Below are 23,245 nucleotides of genomic sequence, written 5' to 3'. Positions count from 1 at the left end.
ACGGTACTATCATGACAAAAAATTGGGAGAAATCTCTACTTAATAGATTCACTGTTGCTATTGAAGTCATTCCAAAGAGTAGGTTCAACAGTGCAAACGAAATGGAACCCTACTTAATCATACATCAATGATGCTATTTAGGCCTTTCAAATGGAATCTACAAGTTAATAATAAATGTTGGATTCACGTCTCAATCTCAAACAAAAAAGTTAACGAATATGATTAAATCAAATTAAACTGTATTTAAAGTTTGCTTTTATTTGATTTAGTCTTATTCTTTAACTTCGCTTTTTGGTTGAAATGAAGACGTGAATCCAAAATAAAAATTAATTTGTAGACAGACTGGAATTAAAACCAGACTCAGTGGCACAGATGGAGCTATCCATGCAGAAGATGTATCTCCTTCGAAAGTTGATATTTGGTTGAGTTGACAACCAAACACAATTCCATATCACTTTTACAATATGGTAAAAATCCTATTAACTTGGGATTCTCTGCCTCTAACCCTATTTAAGGGGGCTGAATCACTGGCTGACTGGTGCTCGTCCATGCTGTCCCTAGGAGGGGTGCGTCACTTGAGTGGGTTGAGTCACTGACGTGATCTTCCTGTCCGGGTTGGCGCCCCCCTCGGGTTCGTGCCGTGGGGGAGATCTATACTATACTCGGCCTTGTCTCAGGGTAGTAAGTTGGTGGTTTGAAGATATCCCTCTAGTGGTGTGGGGGCTGTGCTTTGGCAAAGTGGGTGGGGTTATATCCTACTTGGTTGGTCCTGTCCGGGGGTATCGTCGGACGTGGCCACAGTGTCTCCCGACCCTTCTGTTCTTGGCATCCATTATTTATGCTGCAATAGTTTATGTGTCCTTGTCCCGGACCTGATATTTTCGACTCTCTCTCTACCCACCTGCTGTCTCCAACTCTGAATGATCGGCTATGAAAAGCCAACTGACTCCAATTTACTCCTGAGGTGCTGAATAATCACAACCACTGTGATTATTATATTTTAACCCTGTATAACACTTTGTGACATTGGCTGATGTAAAAAAGGGCTTTATAAAATTTTTATTGATTGATATGTTGGATTCACATCTCCATCTCAATCAAAAATCGAAGTTAAAGAATAGGACTACATTTTAAATAGGAGCTAATTTTAAATACAGTTTGATTTGATCCTATTCTTTAACTTTTATTTTTGGTTGAGATGTTAAATAATAGAATTAAGCCGTGGCTCAGATGGAACTATCCAAGCAGTAGATACCGTACACCTCCTTTAAAATGTTGATATTTGGTTGCGTTGTCAACCAAACACAATTCAATATTACTTTTACAAGACAGTAAATAGCCTAATGTTAAGGCTATCTTACAAACTAATGTAACAGTATTTCAACCATAAAATTAGTAACGCATCCATGGACACATTTTGAGGTTACTGTGACAATAAATGTATTCTTATGTAATCGTAGAAAGCATTCAGGGTCTAAGGTCTGTGGAAATATTCACAATTGCTATAATAATCTGCACAAAATCTCAAACGGCATTGATCACTTGCACCATGTACTTTAACGTAATCTCAACTAACTGCAATCCAGGTTATTTGGTTGTGCTATTAGATCAAGCACAGCGATAACACATTAAGATGTTGTATTTAAATCAACTAAATATCTGACATTGAATTCCCATTTGAACTTTGGTGTGCTTTTAAATGGTTGAAAGCGCAGTGATAACACATTTAGGTGACAACTAATCCAAAAATCCTATATATTTTCCATTGGAATTTGGTTGTGCTTCTAGATAGTTGAAAGCAGAGGGATAACACACTGGGAATCTCAATCTAGCCAGCTCTGGTCCAGCGTTAAGCTAACTCTCGGAAGTTCAGAGACATTCAAAGTTCCTTCATAGAAGCAGCTCATCCGTAGGTATAATTTTGTGGGCCTAATTCAGATAATGCATGTCATAAGAAGATGCATTTCAAGCCAAGCTTCCTCCTCCACCCTCTCTCCACCCGCAAAATGTCAGTCTCATCTCGCGCCCTACACTTGTCTGTCCAATTCATATAAATAACTATAGCTTGCCCCCGCCATAGAAAGCTGTTCTATTCGCAGTGATTGGTGAAGTCATTTAATGTTAAAAGAAAATTGATTTCAAAAGGAACAGAAAGGAACTATATAAAACGGTTACTTTTTTTGGTTCGAACAGTTCAGAACTGTATTTTGCTGGTCGAAACAGTGGAATGGAACCAAAAACGTGCTAATGGTGCACTAAAAATGGTGCACTAATAATGGTGCAGTAATAATGGTGCACGAATAATGGTGCTGTTCAGAAAAAAATTATTGGAAAATAATTTTGGTTCCAACCGCTGGTTAAAATAAGTCGGACAATCATGTGGGACATGCCAAAATTAGGGATTTTCCTCGGAAATAACTTCATGAAAACACACTACTATTGGAATTGTTTAACATAATTTACTTTAGTTAGAGTGTAAATGTATTGGATCCAACTGTTAAATTGAGTGTTTTATCAAAATGTACACGCATAATGTCAAAAGGATATAAAAGGCACTCTACTTGTGGAATGACCCGTTAACTTAACACAGTAATAGTCTGCATACTTTAGTTATTCTATAAGATTACATCAGATTGCAATGTGTCAAATAGAAAAGCATTACAGTCTCCTCTGATTGGATCCAGTGTTTAGAAGATAACAAAATTCTAAACAAATCCCCACAAAATTATAGTTCTAAAACTTAAAGCTATCATCTGCAAAGCAGCAATTAACATGGCGTAGGGAGAGTGGAGAACCACATATGATAAATGTGCAAAGATCCCCTTAAGAGTAACGCCAGGAGTTTTAGTCAGCTAACTATGTGACCTGATTCAAACGCCAGTTTAAAGGGTACAATATGAGGACTTCTGCTGTACGTTGAGAATCTGTTTACAGTTCACCACAGGCTACACAGTACCATAAATCACGGTATGGTACAAAAGGATACGGCTCCGACCAATCGGAACTCAGAGTAGTTGTCACACTTCCAGCTGCTGAACCAGTGACAGTGGGAATCCTTGAAGAATGTAAACATGCCTTCAGAGAGGAGACACAAATAAACTCTGCTTAAACACAACTCTGGCCCAGACATGACATAGAACACAGGCCTCCAGTCAAAGAAAGATAACAAATGGTCAGAATAGAGTACATGGGAATTTCCTTTTTGGACTGCTAGGTCCCAGACTAAATGGGAGTTACTGTAATTGAATGGTTATCTATTATTGCAGTGGTATATGAACATCATACATTTGAGTTTTGTTCTTCATTTATGGCTATGTCAACATTCTTAGTCTTGGTACTTGTTGAAACTTTAGGATGAGATATAGACAGCTAGGGCTAAATGTGAAGTAACTCCAATAATATTCTACTGTTATCTATGGAGAAAAATATTCTTGTTGCAAACAAAACAGCTGTAACATCTGTATCTTTATGGCTCAGGGCAACACATATGCCTGATCTTTTTGTCCCATATGTCTCACCGTAGTCTGTATGGAAGATCTGTCGGATGAGAAGGAGAAACCACTCCTTGGTCAGACCGCCCATGTCTAAACCAGCCTCCCCCACAAACGTCACTTTCAGCTTCTTCTTCAAGTCTGCTCGGTTTCTAGCAAGCTAAAAGCAAGAGAACAAGTTAAGCTGTGGCCAACTCTCTTGAGCTCATCAGACCTAGGCATGCTGCATGTCTGAACTTATACATATCTTGGACGTTTCACTTTTGAAATGCACTGCATTGAAAGCAGTGGAATAACTGCTTCAAATTAATTGGCTCTTGAATGAACAGAAATAGCTATCAAGCTACTCTACCAGGGCTGGGCTGTCTTCTTAAGTAATGCTTGTGTGTCTGTGTGTACTGTGCCTAGATATAGATGGGAGATGGTATTACCTCATCCAGTGAGTCACTGACCAGCTGCAGCCGCCTGACTTTGATGTTGAGAAACAGCAGGCTCATGTCAACTCGCTGTCTGCGAGACACTTTGTCCACTAGGCTTTGCTGCAATAAATAACAAGTCACATTCTTTATTTGCAGTTGCTCCCACAGTACATGCTGTTAGCATTGGACCACTGCTTTGCTGTCAGAGTGGGAGAGTGTATGTTTTCAGGCTGATACACACTGTAAATATTGTATACTTATAGTTCAGGGTTATTCCTGATTTGAAGACTTGACCGGGAAATACTCTCGGTCCAACATACTTCAATTATGTAAAATACTAATAATACTAATCAGTACCAGTGGACACACCTACTCATTCAAGTTCTCTTTATTTGCATTATTTTCTACATTGTAGAATAATAGTGAAGACATCAAAACTATGAAATAACACATATGGAATCATGTAGTAACCAAAAAAGTGTTAAACAAATCAAAATATATTTTAGATTTGAGAGCCACCCTTTGCCTTGATGACGGCTTTGCACACTCTTCACATCAAATCCAATCCTATTTTATTGGCATTCTCTCAACCAGCTTCACCTGGAATGCTTTTCCAACAGTCTTGAAGGAGTTCCCACATATGCTGAGCACTTGTTGGCTGCTTTTACATAGCCTGGAGGTGTCGAACTAATCGCAAACCAGATTGGATGGCGTATCGCTGCAGAATGATGGCTAAGTGTGCCTTGAATTCTAAATAAATCACAGACAGTGTCACCAGCAAAGCACCCCCACACCATCACACCTCCTCCTTCATGCTTCACGGTGGGAACCACACATGCAGAGATCATCCATTCACCTACTCTGCATCTCACAGGGACACGGCGTTTGGAACCAAAAACTCAAATTTGGACTCATCAGATCAAAGGACAGATTTCCACCGTCCTAATGTCTATTGCTCGTGTTTCTTGGCCCAAGCAAATCTCTTCTTCTTATAGGTGTCCATTAGTAGTGGTTTCTTTGCAGCAATGCGACCATGAAAGCCTGATTCACGCAGTCTCCTCTGAACAGTTGATGTTGAGATGTGTCTGTTACATGAATTTTGTGAAGCATTTATTTGTGCTGCAATTTCTGAGGCTGATAACTCGGCAGCAGAGATAACTCTGGGTCTTCCTTTCCCTTGGTGGGCCTCATGAGAGCCAGTTTCATCATAGCGCTTGATGGTTTTTGCAACTGCACTTCAAAGTTCTTGAAATTTTCTGGACTGACTGACCTTCATGTCTTAAAGTAATGATGGACTGTCATTTCTGTTTGCTTATTTGAGCTGTTCTTAACATAATCTGGACAGTCTTTTACCAAATAGGGCTATCTTCTGTATCACAACCCTACCTTGTCATACAATTGATTGGCTCAAATGCATTAAGAAGGAAAGAAATTCCTTTAACAAGGCACACCTGTTAATTGAAATGCATTTCAGGTGACTACCTTAATGCTATTTGCCTCATGACTCTGGCATGCTTTGTTGACTATGAACTTGCTTGTTTACTCAACCATGGGACAGTCTGTTTGTTCCCACACTCTGGACTCTTACTCCAAAATTCCATAAATTAACTTTAAACAAGACACACCTGTTAATTGAAATGCATTCCAGGTGACTACCTTATGAAGCTGGTTGAGAGAATGTCAAAGCTGTCATCAAGGCAAAGGGTGGCTACTTTGAAGAATCTCAAATATATTTTAATTTGTTTAACACTTTTGGTTACCACATGATTCCATATGTGTTATTTCATAGTGTTGCTGTCTTCACTATTATTCGATAATGTAGAAAATAATACAAATAAAGAAAAACCCTAGAATGAGTAGGTGTACAAACCTTTGACTGGCAATGTATATATATATATATATATATATATATATATATATGTCTGAGACTGTGAGGCACAGTCTGTGCTATACAATGACACTGTCATAGATGGATGACAATGTGAGCAGTGACCTCTGTCTCACCCTGGCCATGCTGATCATCTGCTGCTCCGAGTCCTTCTGGATGATTGCTTTCTTCACCACCGTGGATAGAATGAAGGGGAACTGGCAGAATGTAAACCTGCGGGTGGGGAAGAACAGGTAGGAACGGGGATGTTTGGTTTTCACAATTTATCACATAGAAAGAATGTTTTGGTTTAATCAGGGATTGTGTTCTCTTGGTGTATGATGCTCATTGGAGATTGTATCATAGCTGGATATTATGATATGTCTGGGTTTAACTGTAAATTATATATACACAACAAGACTGAAAGTATGTGGACACCTGCTTGTCGAACATCTCATTCCAAAATCCTGGGCATTAATATGGAGTTGGTCCCCCCTTTTGCTGCTATAACAGCCTCCACTCTTCTGGGAAGGAATTTCACTAGATGTTGGAACATTGCTGCGGGGATCGGCTTCCATTCAGTCACAAGAGCATAAGTGAGGTTGGGCACTGATGTTGGGCGATTAGGCCTGTCTCACAGTCAGCGCTCCAATTCATTGCAAAGGTGTTCAACCAGGTTGAGGTCAGGGCTCTGTGCAAGCCAATCAAGTTCTTCTACACCGATCTCGACAAACCATTTCTATATGGACCTCACTTTGTGCATGGGGTAATTGCCATGCAGAAACAGGAAAGGGCCTTCCCCAAACTGTTGCCACAAAGTTGGAAGCACAGAATTGTCTAGAACCGTAAAAAACTGCCTCAGACCATTATTCTTCCTCCACCAAACTTTACAGTTGGCAGTATGCATTTGGGCAGGTAGCATCTGGCATCTGCCAAACCCAGATTAGTTCATCGGACTGCCAGATGGTGAATCGTAATTCCTCACACTAGAGAACTCGTTTCCACTGAGTCCAATGGCGGCGAGCTTTACTCCACTCCAGCCGACGCCTGGCATTCCGCATGGTGATCTTAGGCTTGTGTAAGGGCAGACGATTTTTACGCCTTACTTTCTTCAGCACTCGGCGGTCCCGTTCTGTGAGCTGGTGAATCCTACCACTTCGCAGCTGAGCCGTTGTTGACCTAGATGTTTCCACTTCACAATAACAGCACTTACAGTTGACCGGGGCAACTCTAGCAGGGCAGAAATTTGACTGACTAACTTGTTGGAAAGGTGGCATCCTATGACGGTGCCACGTTGAAAGTCACTGAACTCTTCAGAGAGGCCATTCTACTGAGAATGTTTGACTATGGAGATTGCATGGCTGTGTGCTCGATTTCATACTTCTGCCAGCAACGGGTGTTCGTGAAATAGCCAAATCCACTAATTTGAAGGGATGTCCACATACTTTTGTATATATAGTGTATAAACAATAAAGCTGCTGTTCTAAAGCTGAAAGCTGGCACAAGAGGGAGTTCCATTTATTTACAGGGAAACACAGGTACCATAACAACAAGGGTTGTGGGCAGAATTGAACAGTACTGGTCAACATAAGTTTTGCTCTGCTTTTGTCCTGCCTCACCTGGTAGAGTTTCCATGAGTCTGCCATGTGTGATAATCCTCCATGAAGTCAGTGTGGTCCAGTGTGAGGTTGTAGAAGTCAACAAAGGGCATGAAGGGAGTGCAAGAAATGCTATTGGCTGCATCTACAATGAAGAAAACGTAGAAAAATACAAATGTATCAAGGTCTCTTGGAGACAGATGTTTGCTTGAACCTTGACACCTCCTGACCCTCAAACTATGTGTACCCAAGACAAATATGGATAGGAGATCCAGACATACAGTGCATTCGGAAAGTATTCAGACCGCTTGACTTTATCCACATTTTGTTACGCTACAGCCTTATCTTAAAATGTTTATATGGTTGCTTTTTTTCTCATCAATCTACACACAATACACCACAATAACAAAGTAGAAACAGGTTTAGACATTTTAGCACATTTATCACATCTGGTTCAAGTCCGGGCTCTGGGTGGGCAACTCAAGGACATTCAGCATCCCGAAGCCACTCCAGCGTTGTCTTGTCTGTGTGCTTATGGTCGTTTTCCTGTTGGAAAGTGAACCTTCGCCCCAGTCTGAGGTTCTGAGCACTCTGGAGCAGGTTTTCATCAAGGATCTCTCTGTACTTTGCTCCATTCATCTTTCCCTCTATCCTGACTAGTCTCCCAGCATGATGCTGCCACCACCATGCTTCACCGTAGGGATGGTGCAAGGTTTCCTCCAAACATGACCTTTGGCTTTAAGGCCAAAGAGTTCAATCATGGTTTCATCAGACCAGAGAACCTTGTTTCTCATGTTCTGAGAGTCTTTTAGGTGCATTTTGGCAAACTCCAAAAGGGCTGTCATGTGCCTTTTACTGAGGTGTGGCTTCCGTCTGGCCACACTACCATAAAGGCCTGATTGGTGGAGTACTGCAGAGATGGTTGTCCTTCTGGATGGTTCTCCCATCTCCAGAGAGGAACTCTAGAGCTCTGTCAGAGTAACCATCGGGTCCTTGGTCACCTCCCTGACCAAGGCCCTTCTTCCCTGATTGCTCAGTTTGGCCGAGCGGCCAGCTCTCGGTAGAGTCTTGGTGGTTCCAAACTTCTTCTATTTAAAAATTATGGAGGCCACCGTGTTCTTGGGGACCTTCAATGCTGCAGAAATATTTTGGTACCCTTCCCCAGTTCTGTACCTCGACAGAATACTGTCTCGGAGCTCTATGGACAATTCTTTCGACCTCATGGCACCTGAGCTCAATTTCGAGTCTCATAGCAAAGGGTCTGAATAGTTATGTAAAGGTATTTCTGTGTTTTATTTTTAATAAATGTGCAAAAATGTCTAAAAACCTGTTTTCACTTTGTCATTATGGGGTATTGTGTGTAGATTGATGAGGGGGAAAAATATTTAATACATTTTGGAATAAGGCTGTAATGTAACAAAATGTGGAAAAAGTCAAGGGGTCTGAATACTTTACGAATGCACAGTGTATACGGTCAGGAGAATTCAATGTCTGTTGAAAGTATAGTTCAATCCATTATTGAAGATGTCCTACTCACTGAGGAGGGAGAGGACCTTGGTGGCGGAGGGGATCCACCAGTAGCACTTGGCCATGGGGGGCAGCTCCTCAGGCTTGGCTGGGAACAAACGGGTGGAGATGAAGAAGTGGAGCCGCTCCACTAGCTGTTTGAATCGCTTCTGGGACAGCCTGGGAGAGGAGGACACGAGTTAGATAATCATCATAAAAAAAATTCAGGCATTATCATGATCACCATCATCAGAATGATATAATGGAAAATAGATAATCTTTGTTTGAAAGCTACAGTATGACTGCTCAATACCTACCAACTGTTACTAAAGCAATTTCGAAAACATATTTTTAACATAATTTATTTAAATTTCCTGGATAAAGAATAACAACAACGGTTTCTTTCTTAGGACTGTGTTCACTTTGTGGATAGCAACTATACTGGCTTGAAAAAGCATTGGACTGCATAACACAGAGGAACAATTCAGACTCTTACTTCTTAAACCAGTGCATCAGGAAATTATGGTCTGCTTCAGCCAGCGCGGCTATTTGCCTCAGTAAGTGTGCATAGATGACATATGTGGCTGGGCTGGTGCACTGAGGATTCTGCAACAAAGAGGAGCTTTCTCAGCAGTGGCAGTGCATTTCAAAAAGGAAATATAGCTTTTCATTTGGAGCAGCAGCATAAGAAGTCTGGCTTTTAATAAAGACTGACATTACAGAGCAAACCAGACTTTTCCACTCCAAACATGACCTCATCCGTTCCCTTGGCAGAGAGCACGAGAGAGAGAGAGAAAGTAATAACACTGGTATTACCAGGGGCTGACTGACATCAACCAAGTCAGACAGACACGTCTACTAAGGCTGCTTCCCAAATGGGGCCCTGGTCAAAAGTAGTGCACTATATAGGAAATAGGGTGCCAATTGGGATACAAAGCCAATAATTGCCTCGTGCCTTTCAATTTCACAGGATCCGCCACCGAAATATAGGTCAGAGAGCCTATCAACAGCGCAAAGACAAACGTATGTCATCATACACAAAATGTGGATGAAAGAGAGAACTGTAGAGGCTCAATAGCCACAAAAAGTTGTTGGTAAGAAAGGGATAGAAGACGTGCTTTTTAATTTACTGCCCCATAAACCCTGTAAAGCATATGAAACAATAAAAACTATGAATGGGATAGAAACCAGAAGTCTCCAACCAAAGAAACCCTTCCAGTTCTATTCAGCCATTTCCCAGTCTGCCCCCCAAGTCTTCACCAGACTCTGTGTCTAATGGTCGTGTCCATATTTGGCCAGTGCCAAGCCTGCCTCTAGTCTGTTGCTCATGTGTGAAGTAAACACTCTGCTCTCATTATATCCAGAGCCTGACTAACTGCCTGGGCTATGACTGGAGTCAATGGGCCATGTGGCGAGGTAGCAGATCGAGAGTTTCCTGTGTTTCCGATTCGCCTTTAGACGGAGGGCTGCTGTGTTTAACATAAGGAGGCCCCAAAACAAAAAGAGATTTTGTAAGATGTCTGTGGAGCACATGCGTGCGTGTGCTTAACGCACACATTTGTGTGCAGAAACTGTCTCACTTCTAACAGGGAAATTGCCGTTGTTACTGGAAAGTACACCATGTTCTCTTGTTACGTAATGAAATGGTTTGCTATATATAGCGTGGAATTAAGTATTAGCGGTCAAAAGAGCTCCTTGGCCAAATCTGTATGTCATTTCTACCAGCAGTATGTACATGTAGATAATGCATGAGGTCACCTGAACTAGAATGAAATACGCTCTCAGGTCATCCTTCGTCCGTCGACTGCAAAACAAAGCAGATAATGTGAAGTTCATTTAAGTTCTCATCCAGCATCTAACGTTTGCATTAATATTCAAGTCACAAAGTATAGAGCTTTACTATGTAGAAAGGAATTGCTTGATTTGAGTGAGAAATATAAGAGCACTAATGTAGGAGAGTGCCACTCACCCCTTCCATTCTCTTAACAAGCTGTTAATGATCCCCTTCAGCACTGCTCTCTGGGTATCAGGAGGCTGTTGAATCAATGTTGGATCAACGTAAGTGAAAGGTTTTCATTTCAGCATGAACATGGTTATGCGTTGCTCTATCATTCTACATACAGTGAGCAATAACGCGTCATAGACAGCATTGACGAATTTGGTATTGATTCCTGAGTCTTCAATCGTGTTGAACGGAGCGTTTGCTTCTTTCTGAAAAGAGAAATGAAGAACACGTTTAGATTAGGACCAACACATGAGCTAGTTAAGTCGACCATCACATGTGCTAAACATTTACCCAACTGTTCCTTGCCATATATGATCATACGCTTTCTTATAGGTTCTGCTCTCATGATTAATACTCTCTATGGAAACCACACACGTGCTCTTTTTTTTTACAACCTTCTGAATGACTTCATTCATTCATTTACAGACTCAAAAACAACTCTCCAAATTCCCCTTTTCCTGGCTCCCAGAAAGACTCTATTCACCGACTTTAAACACCAAAACAATGGTCACCTTTTATTTGCATTGATCAGTCATATTTCAAAATGATCACTGTTGCTTTAGCAATTTTACCATCGCACTTATCCAGTCAAATGAATTGATATAGTTTAATAAGTCATTTAAGAACATGCTGTATAACTAGCACTGGCTTGACTGACGATGCAAATATGGAACCGCAGGATTGGATATGGCACACACATAGGGATCCCCCACCTTAAAGGCAGCATTCAGTTCCAAAAAGGAGTCGAATGTGGTCAAGTAGAAGTCATGGACGTGTTTCCAATCGCCGGAGACCGTGGCCCTCTCAATGTCCTCCCTAGTGAAAGTTAGATGAACATTAACAGATGTTTCTGTTGGAGTATAATATTGATGATAATGATGACACAGGTGTGTGTGTGTGTGTGTGTGTGTGTGTGTGTGTGTGTGTGTGTGTGTGTGTGTGTGTGTGTGTGTGTGTGTGCTTACTGAAACTCTTTGGCTGTCTTGGTGCGGATGGGGATGACAGGATCGGAGGCAAAGCGAGCCCTGACCTCAGGAGACAGAATGTCAATGGTGATGCGATGTTGATGCTTTTGTCTGACATCAGGACAGATGGGGGGAAGATCTCTGCCTGCAGGGGGAATAACAACACATGTAACCACATAACCAATTCCTAACTAAAACGAAGGCGGTAATTCATATTATCAACCCTACTTACTGGCAATGAGAGCCCAGGTACCAGAGTATAAGGTGTATAAGACAGGTACTCTAATCCACAATCAATATTATAGTTTAACTATCTCAGTTAATGGTGATATAACAAGATGGACAGACTTGCAACCTTGGACTTTTTAAGCCATTAGATGAAACCTGCATAACATTTTTTTTTGCATGGGTCAATGAACTCTCCATACTTACAAGTATAAGTGACAACAACATATTAACATCTTGTATTTTGAAAACACAACAGTAGTGCTCATTTTACCCAGAACAAGTTATCCCTCTAATGGATGAGCAGCTCTGAATGGCCCTTTGTCTCTCTCATCTGCATCAATCAATGATTTTCAAGTCTCTTCCAACATCTTTGACCTCAAGAATATGAAGCCATGACAACACATCTGCCTGGTGTATTGTTCATTATTTCAAAGCAGCCTGTTTGGGTCACTTTGAAATTGCAACAAGCCGTTCTTTTGTGAGCGCTGTGAAAACTATTTCCTTGTAAAATTCTCAGTGATATCTCTAAGTCTCAATGTGTTCCTCTTGAACACTTTGTTCATACTCAGCCAAGATGCAGTCTATCCCAGGACAGTACTGTTTATCAATTAGAGATGATTGATGCCAGAGACGATATCTGTTTATCGAATCAGCTTTGTTAGACACCCTGTTCCTGAAGGTAAGAACATCAGAAATGTGCTAGGTAGCCATACTGATAGCTCACGTTGGATATGCCATTGGGATCAAACTGGAGTAAGTTCTTCATGTCTGCACTTTGATGTTGGTTCAGTATGAGCTTCACAATCTCCAGACGGACTCTTGAATGAAGTAATGTGTTCATTAGGGTTACCATGACGGGACCTACCATGCCGTATGCCAGGAAGAATAAACTGGGAGGAGAAGCTGTGGCTACCAGCCTCCTTTTTGTGGTTTGAGATTAAATTGAGGGAAGGATATGGCAGCTTTGGTCCACGATCAGTACCCTATGACAAAAAAAAAACAGAATTCATATTATAGACATCATGGAGTCTCGGATGTTCAAATATTGACATTAAGTCCTGGATTTAATCATAATTATAATAGTATAGATGAGAACTATGACAGCATAGAATACTGTTCATTCACAGCAAGTACTTAGGCACTTAGGCTACAGAAATAAAAGTGGAATACATGAACAAAATGTACAGTATAATATGTGGGCTTTGTTTTAGTGATAATGTGTTGGGGATTAATGAACTACATGTAGTTCAGTTAGTAATGTAACAACATTTTGCAGTAGCTTGGTGGTAGTTGAACTAAATTCAAATCTTGGTAGTGTTTCAGTAGTTAATTATTTATTTAGCCATGTAGTGTTGTAGCTGACTACTGGAATTACATCCAACTTTTTTAAATGGAAAGAAAATATTGCCTAATTGAGTTTATTTTTCGACATCAGACCTGGCTAATTCTCAATTGAAATTTAATAAGCTAAATTACACATTCTGTTCACTCCAGGGTGATCTGTTCGTACAATTTGTAGTCGATGACATTTCAGATTTTTATGATAGGATCATTTTTCACGAAGTAGTTTGGATGTAGTGAACTACTTTTTCATAGCGCTACATCTGCATTTGCTTGCTGTTTGGGGTTTTAGGCTGGGTTTCTGTATAGCACGTTGTGACATCGGCTGATGTAAAAAGGGCTTAATAAATCATTTTGATTGATTGATTGATTGATTGATAGTAACTTGAATTAAGTAAACTATATTTTCGGGGTAGCTTTGGTATTTGAATATGTATTTATTATGGATCCCCATTAGCTGGTGCCAAGGCAGCAGCTTCTCTTCCTGGGGTTCAGCAAAATTAAGGCAGTTATACAATTGTCAAAACATTCACACACTGTGTACCCTCAGGCCCCATACTCCACCACTGCCACATAACGTTATCTACAACACAAAATCCATGCGTACGTGTGTATAGTGTGTACATTATCGCGTGTGTACGCATGTTTCTGTGCCTATGGTTGTGTTGCTTCACAGTCCCGTTGTTCCAGATGGTATATTTGTATCTGTTTTTTTAAATCTAATTTTACTGCTTGGTATAGCTTAACTTCTTTCAGTGTAAAGTAATTGGTAGCTTGGTGAACTATATTTTCGGAGTAGCTTCCCCAACACTGCATATTATTAGCACTCATTACTCACAGAGTTGCGATGCTGTTTTATAGCATAATAGGGTAGGAAGAGCTGTCCAAAAGTTCCACCCTCAGTTTTAACGTTAACACATTTCCCCAAAAGGACAAGCTCTGAGATCATTGAAATGCGTTAGTACGTTACTATTATGCATTGGAAAAACACATTTTTCTCAATCCAAACCTTTTTCTAAACGTTTGATTGTATTTTTACATGACATAATTAGTATGACATTGATCCCACATTATTTTTTAATATATTTTTTTACTTTTTAATTTTTATTTGATGTCTTTGTTAATTGAACATGAAAATATGTATTTGTCATATTTAATAATAAAAAAAATCATACTCACAGAGGAATGATTTGAAATTGGAGGGAGTCTATCTCTCTCCCTTTCCCCCTGGTGCAGTTGTGTGTTGTTTTCTCTCATAATGTTGAGTAGCATTTCTTCATCCGTTGAAGTCTGGTTAAGGTCGCAGTCACATAGCTTTTTTGTGCTTATTTCTTAACTAAAACAAGTTAAAATAACCCACAGTACCCGCATACACGGTACCCGCAGTAACAAAACATTCGATCTGAAACGAAGTAACGGTTCAGGACCTGAAAGGCTCTCTCGTCTTCATGGTAAACAGGTGAGCTCGCGCAAAGTTGTCAAAGCGCGCAGAGACTGATGCTGTTTGTCAAAGTAAACAGGCGCGAGCGTCTGCATCCGATCGTGTCGCCGAAGTCTATTTTAGGTGCTAGGTGAGCATAAATGACTCATTTCCCACCTAACTGGATGTATCGTCTATATTTGCAGCGCAGCTGTACACATGCGCCATGTTGTTTAAGAGGAGGTTCATAGTTACGAGCTTGGATACCATGGATGTCCTTACGTAAGTGCGCGGGTTTGCTGTGTGCACTGCACGGTAGTGCTGACTGATTTACTTCTCCCAGCCAGGGTCTGTTTAAACTTCGAGGAAACGGCTCGAGCGATTAATTTATTACTATGTACAGTAGGCTACTGATAGACCACATTTGAGTTTCTCTGTAGGCCTATTCAAGGAATCCAAGTGATACGATATAGACTAGGTTTACTACCCTGCCCTACTGGCCTACTTTGTAAACTCAACACGTTATTATAACGGTGTTATTACACGTGGTGACTTGGCCCTGCTTTTGCCTTTTCTAATCATAATACAGTACTACAAAGTTGATTGGGAAGATAGACACTTTCAGCATCTCAGCAGGCTACTGGTAAGTTTCACTGGTAAGATAACCAGAGCAGAGGAGCCTTCTCCACCCTTTACCACAACTCTGTTTTTAGTGCCAACACAAACTTCAGATGAGCGCCAGGCACATCATGAGCATGAACTAAGCTTTAAATAATCTGTCAGATGAGTAATGAGGAGGATAATTACAGCCTCTTCATCACTGTAGATTGGGGTGATTGTTGCTGATGCAAACAAATTGCCATTATGGAACTTCTCGCTGACAGAGTGGGATCCTCACAGCTTCATCACTGGGCACTGAGTCAGAGTCCTATATGCTATAGCTATTCCCCCTATCCACATGTTCAAGCCACATGTTTGAGACGATTGTGGAGTGTTTTCCAACACAGCCAGAGTGGAGCCAGAGCCTGAATACAACCACTGGACTAGTGATCAGCACCACTTGGTGGTGAAGATCATGGACACTGGACAAAGCAATCAACTGCTGCTATCTGAGGAGGACCATGCTAGAAGATTATTGATTACATTACTGGTGCAAATTGCACTAGAGGCCAATTTGATTTACTATATGATTTTGGGGGGGCTATCGTTTCTAATTCTCTTTGGGATGCTGAATGACATAGTGGAAGAGACAGAAATGTGTTTATAATTCCTGATGAAGATAGTTGATCAGTCAAATAACATATCACAAATGTACAGAATACAATCGCACTGTAGTGCCACATGCCACACATGCTATGGTGTAAGTGTCTGACTCAACCAGTAGGTGGTAGAATGGATCTGTTTTCAAATCGTTCCAGGCCTATTGTATTTGAACTAGGGTATTTTTCTATGTTGCAGTGCTATACATGACCTCATTCTATTCCTTGAACAGTTCTTCTGTAAGGACGACAAGGTCGAGCAGAAGCGTCACATCTAGTTTCTCCTCGCACTGTATTTGGTTTCCTGGATGGCTTTGTATTTACAACGGACTCTTCCAGATGTACCTTCTCACTGTAAGAGCTCCGTAGGCAGGGAAATGCAATCATTGTCCAGACAAGAGATGGATCATTCACTCTCAGTTGACCCCCCCTGCTGAAATACAGAAGGGAACATCTGGCTGTTCTTCCATAACATTACACATGGAACTGCAAGACCAGATTTCCATCTGTGAAATCTAGGAAATAAATCTAGGAAATCTATGTCACTCAGTCATTACAAACAAAGGAGTCATTGTTTGAATACTAGGTAAAGGACATAAGCTCACTTTATCCATCTTATCCAATTGTTGTCAAATGTCATCATTTGCGGTGAAGAACATACATGCTTCAGGTTACAGTAGCTGTTATATAATCATTACAATCACATCTAATATTTTAAGCTTATAACGTTTTTTTTGCATATTTATTCAAGCAAACCTACACCAAGGCTGACTCACACATCAGTAATAAAGAGGTGATAACATATCGCATGTTCCTCGTAAAGATGTGAATCACGCATGATGTTCCCGCATTGCCTCGACTGATACGTTAGCATACCTAAGTGATGTTCAGGCAGCTTCTGTAACCTGTACAGAGTGCTCCATGTGTGCACCTATCCCCGTTCCACCCTGACCAATACACATTACTGCCCACCTGTCGGTATCCAGTAAGTCAGACATTTCCCAACCGTAACATGACCGTGTGTGTACACAGCCAAGACCCTTGGTGCTTGCTGGCGCTGCGGCTCTGGCCCCATGCAGGGGAACATGACTCGGATGACACTGGCACCTTTTCTCAGCGCGATACAAATCCCCGTGGAATGACACCCGACTGTCACCATGACTTAAGCCTATCTGTAGGGTCCTAACACGGTACTTTACGGCTTGATATGTTTATGGCCTCAGATTACCATGTTTGAAAAACTTGGCTCTTAGGTAGTCAGACCCTGAAACTGGATCATTACATTTGAATTAACAAGACAGGCTTTATTGGTGCATTCCACAGAGACACCCGAGAGGTGGGGACTGGAGAGCCATGTTAGGGAACATACTTTTGTTTAGAGCCTGTATTAATGGGGCTAAATGCACATGCCGCCATTGACTATGGACTAAGTCGGCATGTCCTGCGATTTTCTTGGCAGAGCTGGAATTTGAATGAAGTCTTAGCAGCAGCATTGACGAGGTTGGCTTTTGTGAGGCGCTGACTATTCAGAGTCATTGTGGGAAAGACGCCTGCAACTCACCACAAGCCACACTGAGACTGGTCATCTGAAGCACTGTCAATCTGTATTCCCTAAACTTCTGCATACTGTACACACTTTATGAGGTGTACAGGAAATATGACAACTCATATTAGTGACAACACCAAAGAAACTTCTATGTGGTTGAATGGTTTTACCATTACCTCTGCCCTGAGTCATTGAGTTGGCCTGAGACTGAAATCCACATTGGGTAAGGAATGTGCTATCAATGCATAAAAGTCAAACCAATTTCCAGGACAAAGAAAATAGAGCATGTTCAAATGTCAACATAGCTTTTGTTCTCCACATTCCAAATAAGCATTTTCAAGCCTACTCTCTCACTCCGACCAAGGCCCTTATAGTTTCAGGAAACAGCAGAGGGAGCACCCCCCTATTCACAGAACTGACTCCTGCAGATGTTTGTTCTCATTGTAAGAGCTCCATAGGCAGGGAAATGCAATTACTGTCCAGCCAAGAGATTGGCTAAAAAGATCATCAAGGACAACTACTACCCATGCCACTGCCTGTTCAACCCGTTATCATCCAGAAGGAGAGGTCAGTACAGGTGCATCAAAGCTGGGACCACGAGACTGTAAAACAGCTTCTATCTCAAGGCCATCAGACTGTTAAATAGCAATCAAATCAAATGTTATTAGTCACATGCGCCAAATACAGTGAAATGCTTACTCACGAGCCGCTAACAATGAAATATGGATAGGAATAAGAAATAAAAGTAACAAGTAATTAAAGAGCAGCAGTAAAATAACAATAGCGAGACGATATACAGGGGGGTACCAGTACAGAGTCAATGTGCTGTGGCACCGGTTAGTTGAAGTAATATGTACATATAGGTATATTTCTTAAAGTGACTTTGCATAGATGATAACAGCAGAGTAGCAGCGGTGTAAAAGAGGTGGGGGCAATGCAAATACTGTAGTCTGGGTAGTCATTTGATTAGGTGTTCAGGAGTCTAATGGCTTGGGGGTAGAAGCTGTTTAGAAGCCTCTTGGACCTAGACTTGGCGCTCCGGTACCACTTGCCATGTGGTAGCAGAGAGAACAGTCTATGATGAGCAGGGCTGGAGTCTTTGACAATTTTTTGGGCCTTCCTCTGACACCGCCTGGTATAAATGTTCTGGATAGCAGGAAGCTTGGGCCCAGTGATGTACTGAGCCGTCCGCACTACCCTCTGTAGTGCCTGCGGTCGGAGGCCGAGCAGTTGCCATACCAGGCAGTGATACAACCAGTCAAGATACTCTCGATGCTGCAGTTGTAGAACCTTTTGAGAATCTGAGGACCCATGCCAAATGTTTTCAGTCTCGTGAAGGGGAAAAGGTGTTGTCGTGCCCTCTTCACGACTATCTTGGTGTGCTTGGACCATGTTAGTTTGTTGATGATGTGGACACCAAGGAACTTGAAGCTCTCAACCTGCTCCACTGCAGCCCTGTCGATGAGAATGGGGGTGTGCTCTGTCCTCTTTTTCCTCTAGTCCACAATCTTCTCCTTTGTCTTGATCACGTTGAGGGAGAGGTTGTTGTCCTGGCAACACATGGCCAGGTCACTGACCTCCTCCCTATAGGCTGTCTCGTCAGTGTCGGTGATCAGGCTGTTGATACTGTTGTGTCATCGGCAAACTTAATGATGGTGTTGGAATCGGGCCTGGATGTGCAGTCATGAGTGAACAGGGAGTATAGGAGTGGACTGAGCACGCACCTCTGAGGGGCCCCTGTGTTGAGGATCAGCATGGCGGATGTGTTGTTACCTACCCTTACCACTTGAGGGTGGCCCGTCAGGAAATGCTTCCCTTTGTAGTCTGTAATGGTTTCCTGCCACATCCGAGGAGCATCAGAGCCAGTGTAGTATGATTCGATGTTAGTCCTGTATTGATGCTTTGCCTGTTTGATGGTTCGTCGGAGGGCATAGCAGGATTTCTTAGAAGAGTCCTGCTCCTTGAAAGCGGCAGCTCTGGCCTTTAGCTCAGTGCAGATGTTACCTGTGATCCAAGGCTTCTGGTTGGGATATGTACGTACGGTCACTGTGGGGACGACGTTATCGATGCACTTATTGATGAAGCCAATGACTGATGTGGTGTACTCCTCAATGCCATCGGAGGAATCCCGGAACATATTGCAGTCTGTGCTAGCAAAACAGTACTGTAGCTTAGCATCTGCTTCATTTGACCACTTTTTTATTGATCTAGTCACTGGTGCTCCCTGCTTTAATTTTTGCTTGTAGGCAGGAATCAGTAGGATAGAATTATGGTCAGATTTGCCAAATGGAGGGCGAGGGAGAGCTTTGTATGCATCTTTGTGTGTGGAGTCCAGAGTTTTTTTTCCCCTCTGGTTGCACATTTAACATGCTAATAGAAATTTGGTAAAACGGATTTAAGTTTCCCTGCATTAAAGTCCCCAGCTACTAGGAGCGTCGCTTCTGTGAGCGTTTACTTGTTTGCTTATGGCGGAATACAGCTCATTCAATGCTGTCTTAGTGCCAGCCTCTGACTGTGGTGGTATGTAAACAGCTAAGAAAAATACAGATGAAAACTCTCTAGGTATATAGTGTGATCTACAGCTTACCATGAGATACATCAGGCAAGCAATAGCTCGAGACTTCCTTAGATAGTGTGCACCAGCTGTTATTTACAAAAATACATAGTCTGCCGCCCCTTGTCTTACCAGACGTCGCTGTTCTTTCCTGCTGGTACAGCGTATAACCAGACCGCTTGTAATGTTGATAGTGTCATCGTTCAGCCACGACTCCGTGAAGCATAAGATATTACAGTTTTGTTTAATCTTGCACGTAGGTCATCGATTTTATTCTCCAAAGATTGCACATTTGCTAGCAAAATGGAAGGAAGTGGGGGTTTATTCGATCACCTACAAATTCTCCGAAGGCAGCCCGCCCTCTGACCCCCATTTCTCTGCCTCCTCTTCACGCTCTTCACTCCTCTTATCTAGGCCTGTTCCCGTGAAAGCAGTATATCTGTAACGGCTCTCGTTAGTAGAAGGAGACCAAGGCACAGCGTCGTAGGCGTACATCGTATTTTTATTGATGACACCAAACAAAATAACAAAGACAAAAAAAAAAAAAACGAAAGCACACAGTTCTGTAAGGCAGCAGCAACTAAACAGAAAACAAGATCCCACAAACTCAGGTGGAAAACAGGCTGCCTAAGTATGACTCACAATCAGAGACAACAATAGACAGCTGCCTCTGATTGGGAACCACACTCGGCCAAAAACAAAGAAATAGAAAACATAGAATTTCCCACCCGAGTCACACCCTGACCTAACCAAACATAGAGAATAATAAGGATCTCCAAGGTCAGGGCGTGACAACATCGTTTGCGTCGGGATTCGTAAGACTCGTTAAAGGAAAAAAAGGATTCTCCCAGTTCGTGGTGAGTAATCGCAGTCCTGATGTCCAGAAGTTTTTTTTGGTCATAAGAGATGGTAGCGGCAACGTTATGTACGAAATAAGTTTAAGAAAGGTTATAAACGAACAGAAATGCACAATCGGTTGGGGACACGTAAAATATCTGCCTTCTTCTCTGGTGGCATTTTATTGGCTGCTGCCCTATATACTGTACATAGACTTCAAATCACTGGCCACTTTAATAATGGAACACTAGTCACTTTAATCATGTTTACATATTTTCCATTACTCATCTCATAGGTATATACTGTATTCTGTTATATTCTACTGTATTTTAGTCGATGCCGCTTCGACATTGCTCGTTCAAATATTTATATATTCATAATTCCATTCCTTTACTTTAGATTTGTGTGTATTGTGTGTATTGTTGTGAAATTATTAGATATTACTTGTTAGATATTACTGCACTGTTGGAGCTAGAAATACAAACATTTCGCTACACCCGCAATAACATCTGCTAAACATGTGTATGTGACCAATACAATTTTGATTTGATTTGAGTTTATAAATAACTTGACATGTCCAAAAATGGAGAACTGAAGCTGAATGTGTAGTCTCATAGCAACAAGAAGTCTGTTTATCGCAGATTATAATTTCCTGTGTTAATATGAGTCTGTGGTTTGAATTGTGCATGAAAGTCTTGAAGGCAAAATTGATTTGAACAGTGTTTACTGTAACTATGGCAAGGGGTTTTTACAAAAGTGTGGACGGACCAGGAAAAAATCTGGGTCATAGTTTTCCAGTTAGGACCTGACCTGACGTTACATAACCATAGCTACTGTAAAACACAATACAGGATATGGATATGCATATCAAGTTCAACTCTGATAGGTGAGCTGTCTATGATTAGTTATTATAGGGATACCAGAAAGTAATTGAAAGGTATCACTTCTTCAGCTTGGTTTGAGTGCCTCTCTGTCCTGCTTTCTATCCCTACTCACATCCTTGATGCTTAGCAACGGCTTTGGAACATCACATGATGTATGAATCATTCTCTTCGCCTCCAAGAGGTGTGTGGTAATCTCCACCTGCATTTGGCAGCTCTATGTTTCAACATAATTGTCTGTTTTATTTTAACTCTGTGCTGTACTCTCTGTGCTGTTTCCCTAACAGTACAGAGAGGTACCACTCTAACTACTGTACTTCTGGTACATTTGATCAATACGGTCTAGCTTTAGCCAGCCTGTAGTTATATCTGTACTGTATCCATTACTTAAAGCAAAAAAAAATGGGAACATGTCTACTGAACATGTGCATGGGGTACATTGATCCAAGTCACCTGATTTCACATACCATTAACATGACACATAATAGTCACAGTGTCACTTACGCGCCACCAGTGTTAATAATGGGAAGGATCAACTTTACAGGCTGACGCTGTGGGGAATGTTGTCACCATATCGGACGGTACATGTATATCTGTCACTAGCATCCTCTCTGGTGGTGGCGTGTTGTACCAGGTCTTCTAGGCTGAAGTATAGCAGGTCTAACCAAGTTTTAAGGTACCGCCCTCTTCAATAGGCTACATTATGGGAGTTGTTCCCAAACAGTGAGTGATGTCATGGCTGAGCGTGGATGGCTTTGAAAGAAATGACATTCTGTGACTAAGCGATGCTGGCTGAATGCTAATTTTAGCCCTCCCGGCTGGGATGCCATCATGGTTTCGTAATGAGATCTATTCGTCTGAATTCACTCTGAAGGTTTTGCTGATTTACAGTTGCAGTAGTCAGGTGACTTAGCACTGGATTCTTAGGTTAATGATAATATTTTCATAGGTTCAGCTCATAATTGGAAAGAGTGATTGCCTACAGCCTTAACTACAAGGCAATCCGATTATCAGCTATTTGACGTAATCAATTACTTTTTGAGTTCAGCACACCCTTACACACCCTCATGTGGATGGCTTACTTTCTAAGGCTTTTACTATGTCTGACTTAGGATGGGAAACCGCACATAAATTTGTGAAATTAAAGAGTGTGTGTCTGTCCATCCGTGTGTGTCTGTGTGTACACATTTATGTGTGTCTGTGCATGTGTGTGTGTGTGTATGTGTGTGCGTGTGTGTGTGTGCGTGTGTGTGCGTGTGTGTGTGCGTGTGTGTGTGCGTGTGTGTGTGTGTGTGTGTGTGTGTGTGTGTGTGTGTGTGTGTGTGTGT

At 41.6% G+C, this 23,245-nt stretch overlaps 1 protein-coding gene across 2 annotated transcripts in view; it reads right to left on the bottom strand.

Moving 5' to 3' along the window:
* Positions 1-15,155, bottom strand: part of LOC110499000 (probable E3 ubiquitin-protein ligase HECTD2) — a 34,131-nt gene extending 18,976 nt beyond the window's left edge. The window contains exons 1-14 of one of the 2 annotated variants that reach the window (XM_036955837.1): positions 14,600-15,155; positions 12,945-13,062; positions 11,852-11,996; positions 11,600-11,702; positions 11,003-11,092; positions 10,851-10,915; positions 10,640-10,685; positions 9,378-9,487; positions 8,913-9,061; positions 7,397-7,520; positions 5,915-6,011; positions 3,923-4,030; positions 3,519-3,651; positions 2,987-3,075 (exon numbers count right to left, since the gene is read on the bottom strand). In XM_036955837.1, the coding sequence (XP_036811732.1) occupies positions 2,987-3,075; positions 3,519-3,651; positions 3,923-4,030; positions 5,915-6,011; positions 7,397-7,520; positions 8,913-9,061; positions 9,378-9,487; positions 10,640-10,685; positions 10,851-10,915; positions 11,003-11,092; positions 11,600-11,702; positions 11,852-11,996; positions 12,945-13,062; positions 14,600-14,692 (1,470 nt within the window). In that variant the 5' untranslated portion in view covers positions 14,693-15,155. The remainder of the gene's footprint in view (positions 1-2,986; positions 3,076-3,518; positions 3,652-3,922; positions 4,031-5,914; positions 6,012-7,396; positions 7,521-8,912; positions 9,062-9,377; positions 9,488-10,639; positions 10,686-10,850; positions 10,916-11,002; positions 11,093-11,599; positions 11,703-11,851; positions 11,997-12,944; positions 13,063-14,599) is intronic. The other variant, XM_036955836.1, reaches the window with a different exon arrangement.
* Positions 15,156-23,245: the final 8,090 nt, after the last annotated feature.

This window comes from Oncorhynchus mykiss, chromosome 20 (assembly GCF_013265735.2).
Source record: "Oncorhynchus mykiss isolate Arlee chromosome 20, USDA_OmykA_1.1, whole genome shotgun sequence".
Classification (NCBI taxonomy): domain Eukaryota; kingdom Metazoa; phylum Chordata; class Actinopteri; order Salmoniformes; family Salmonidae; genus Oncorhynchus; species Oncorhynchus mykiss.
This window is presented reverse-complemented; position numbering and strand designations above follow the sequence as displayed.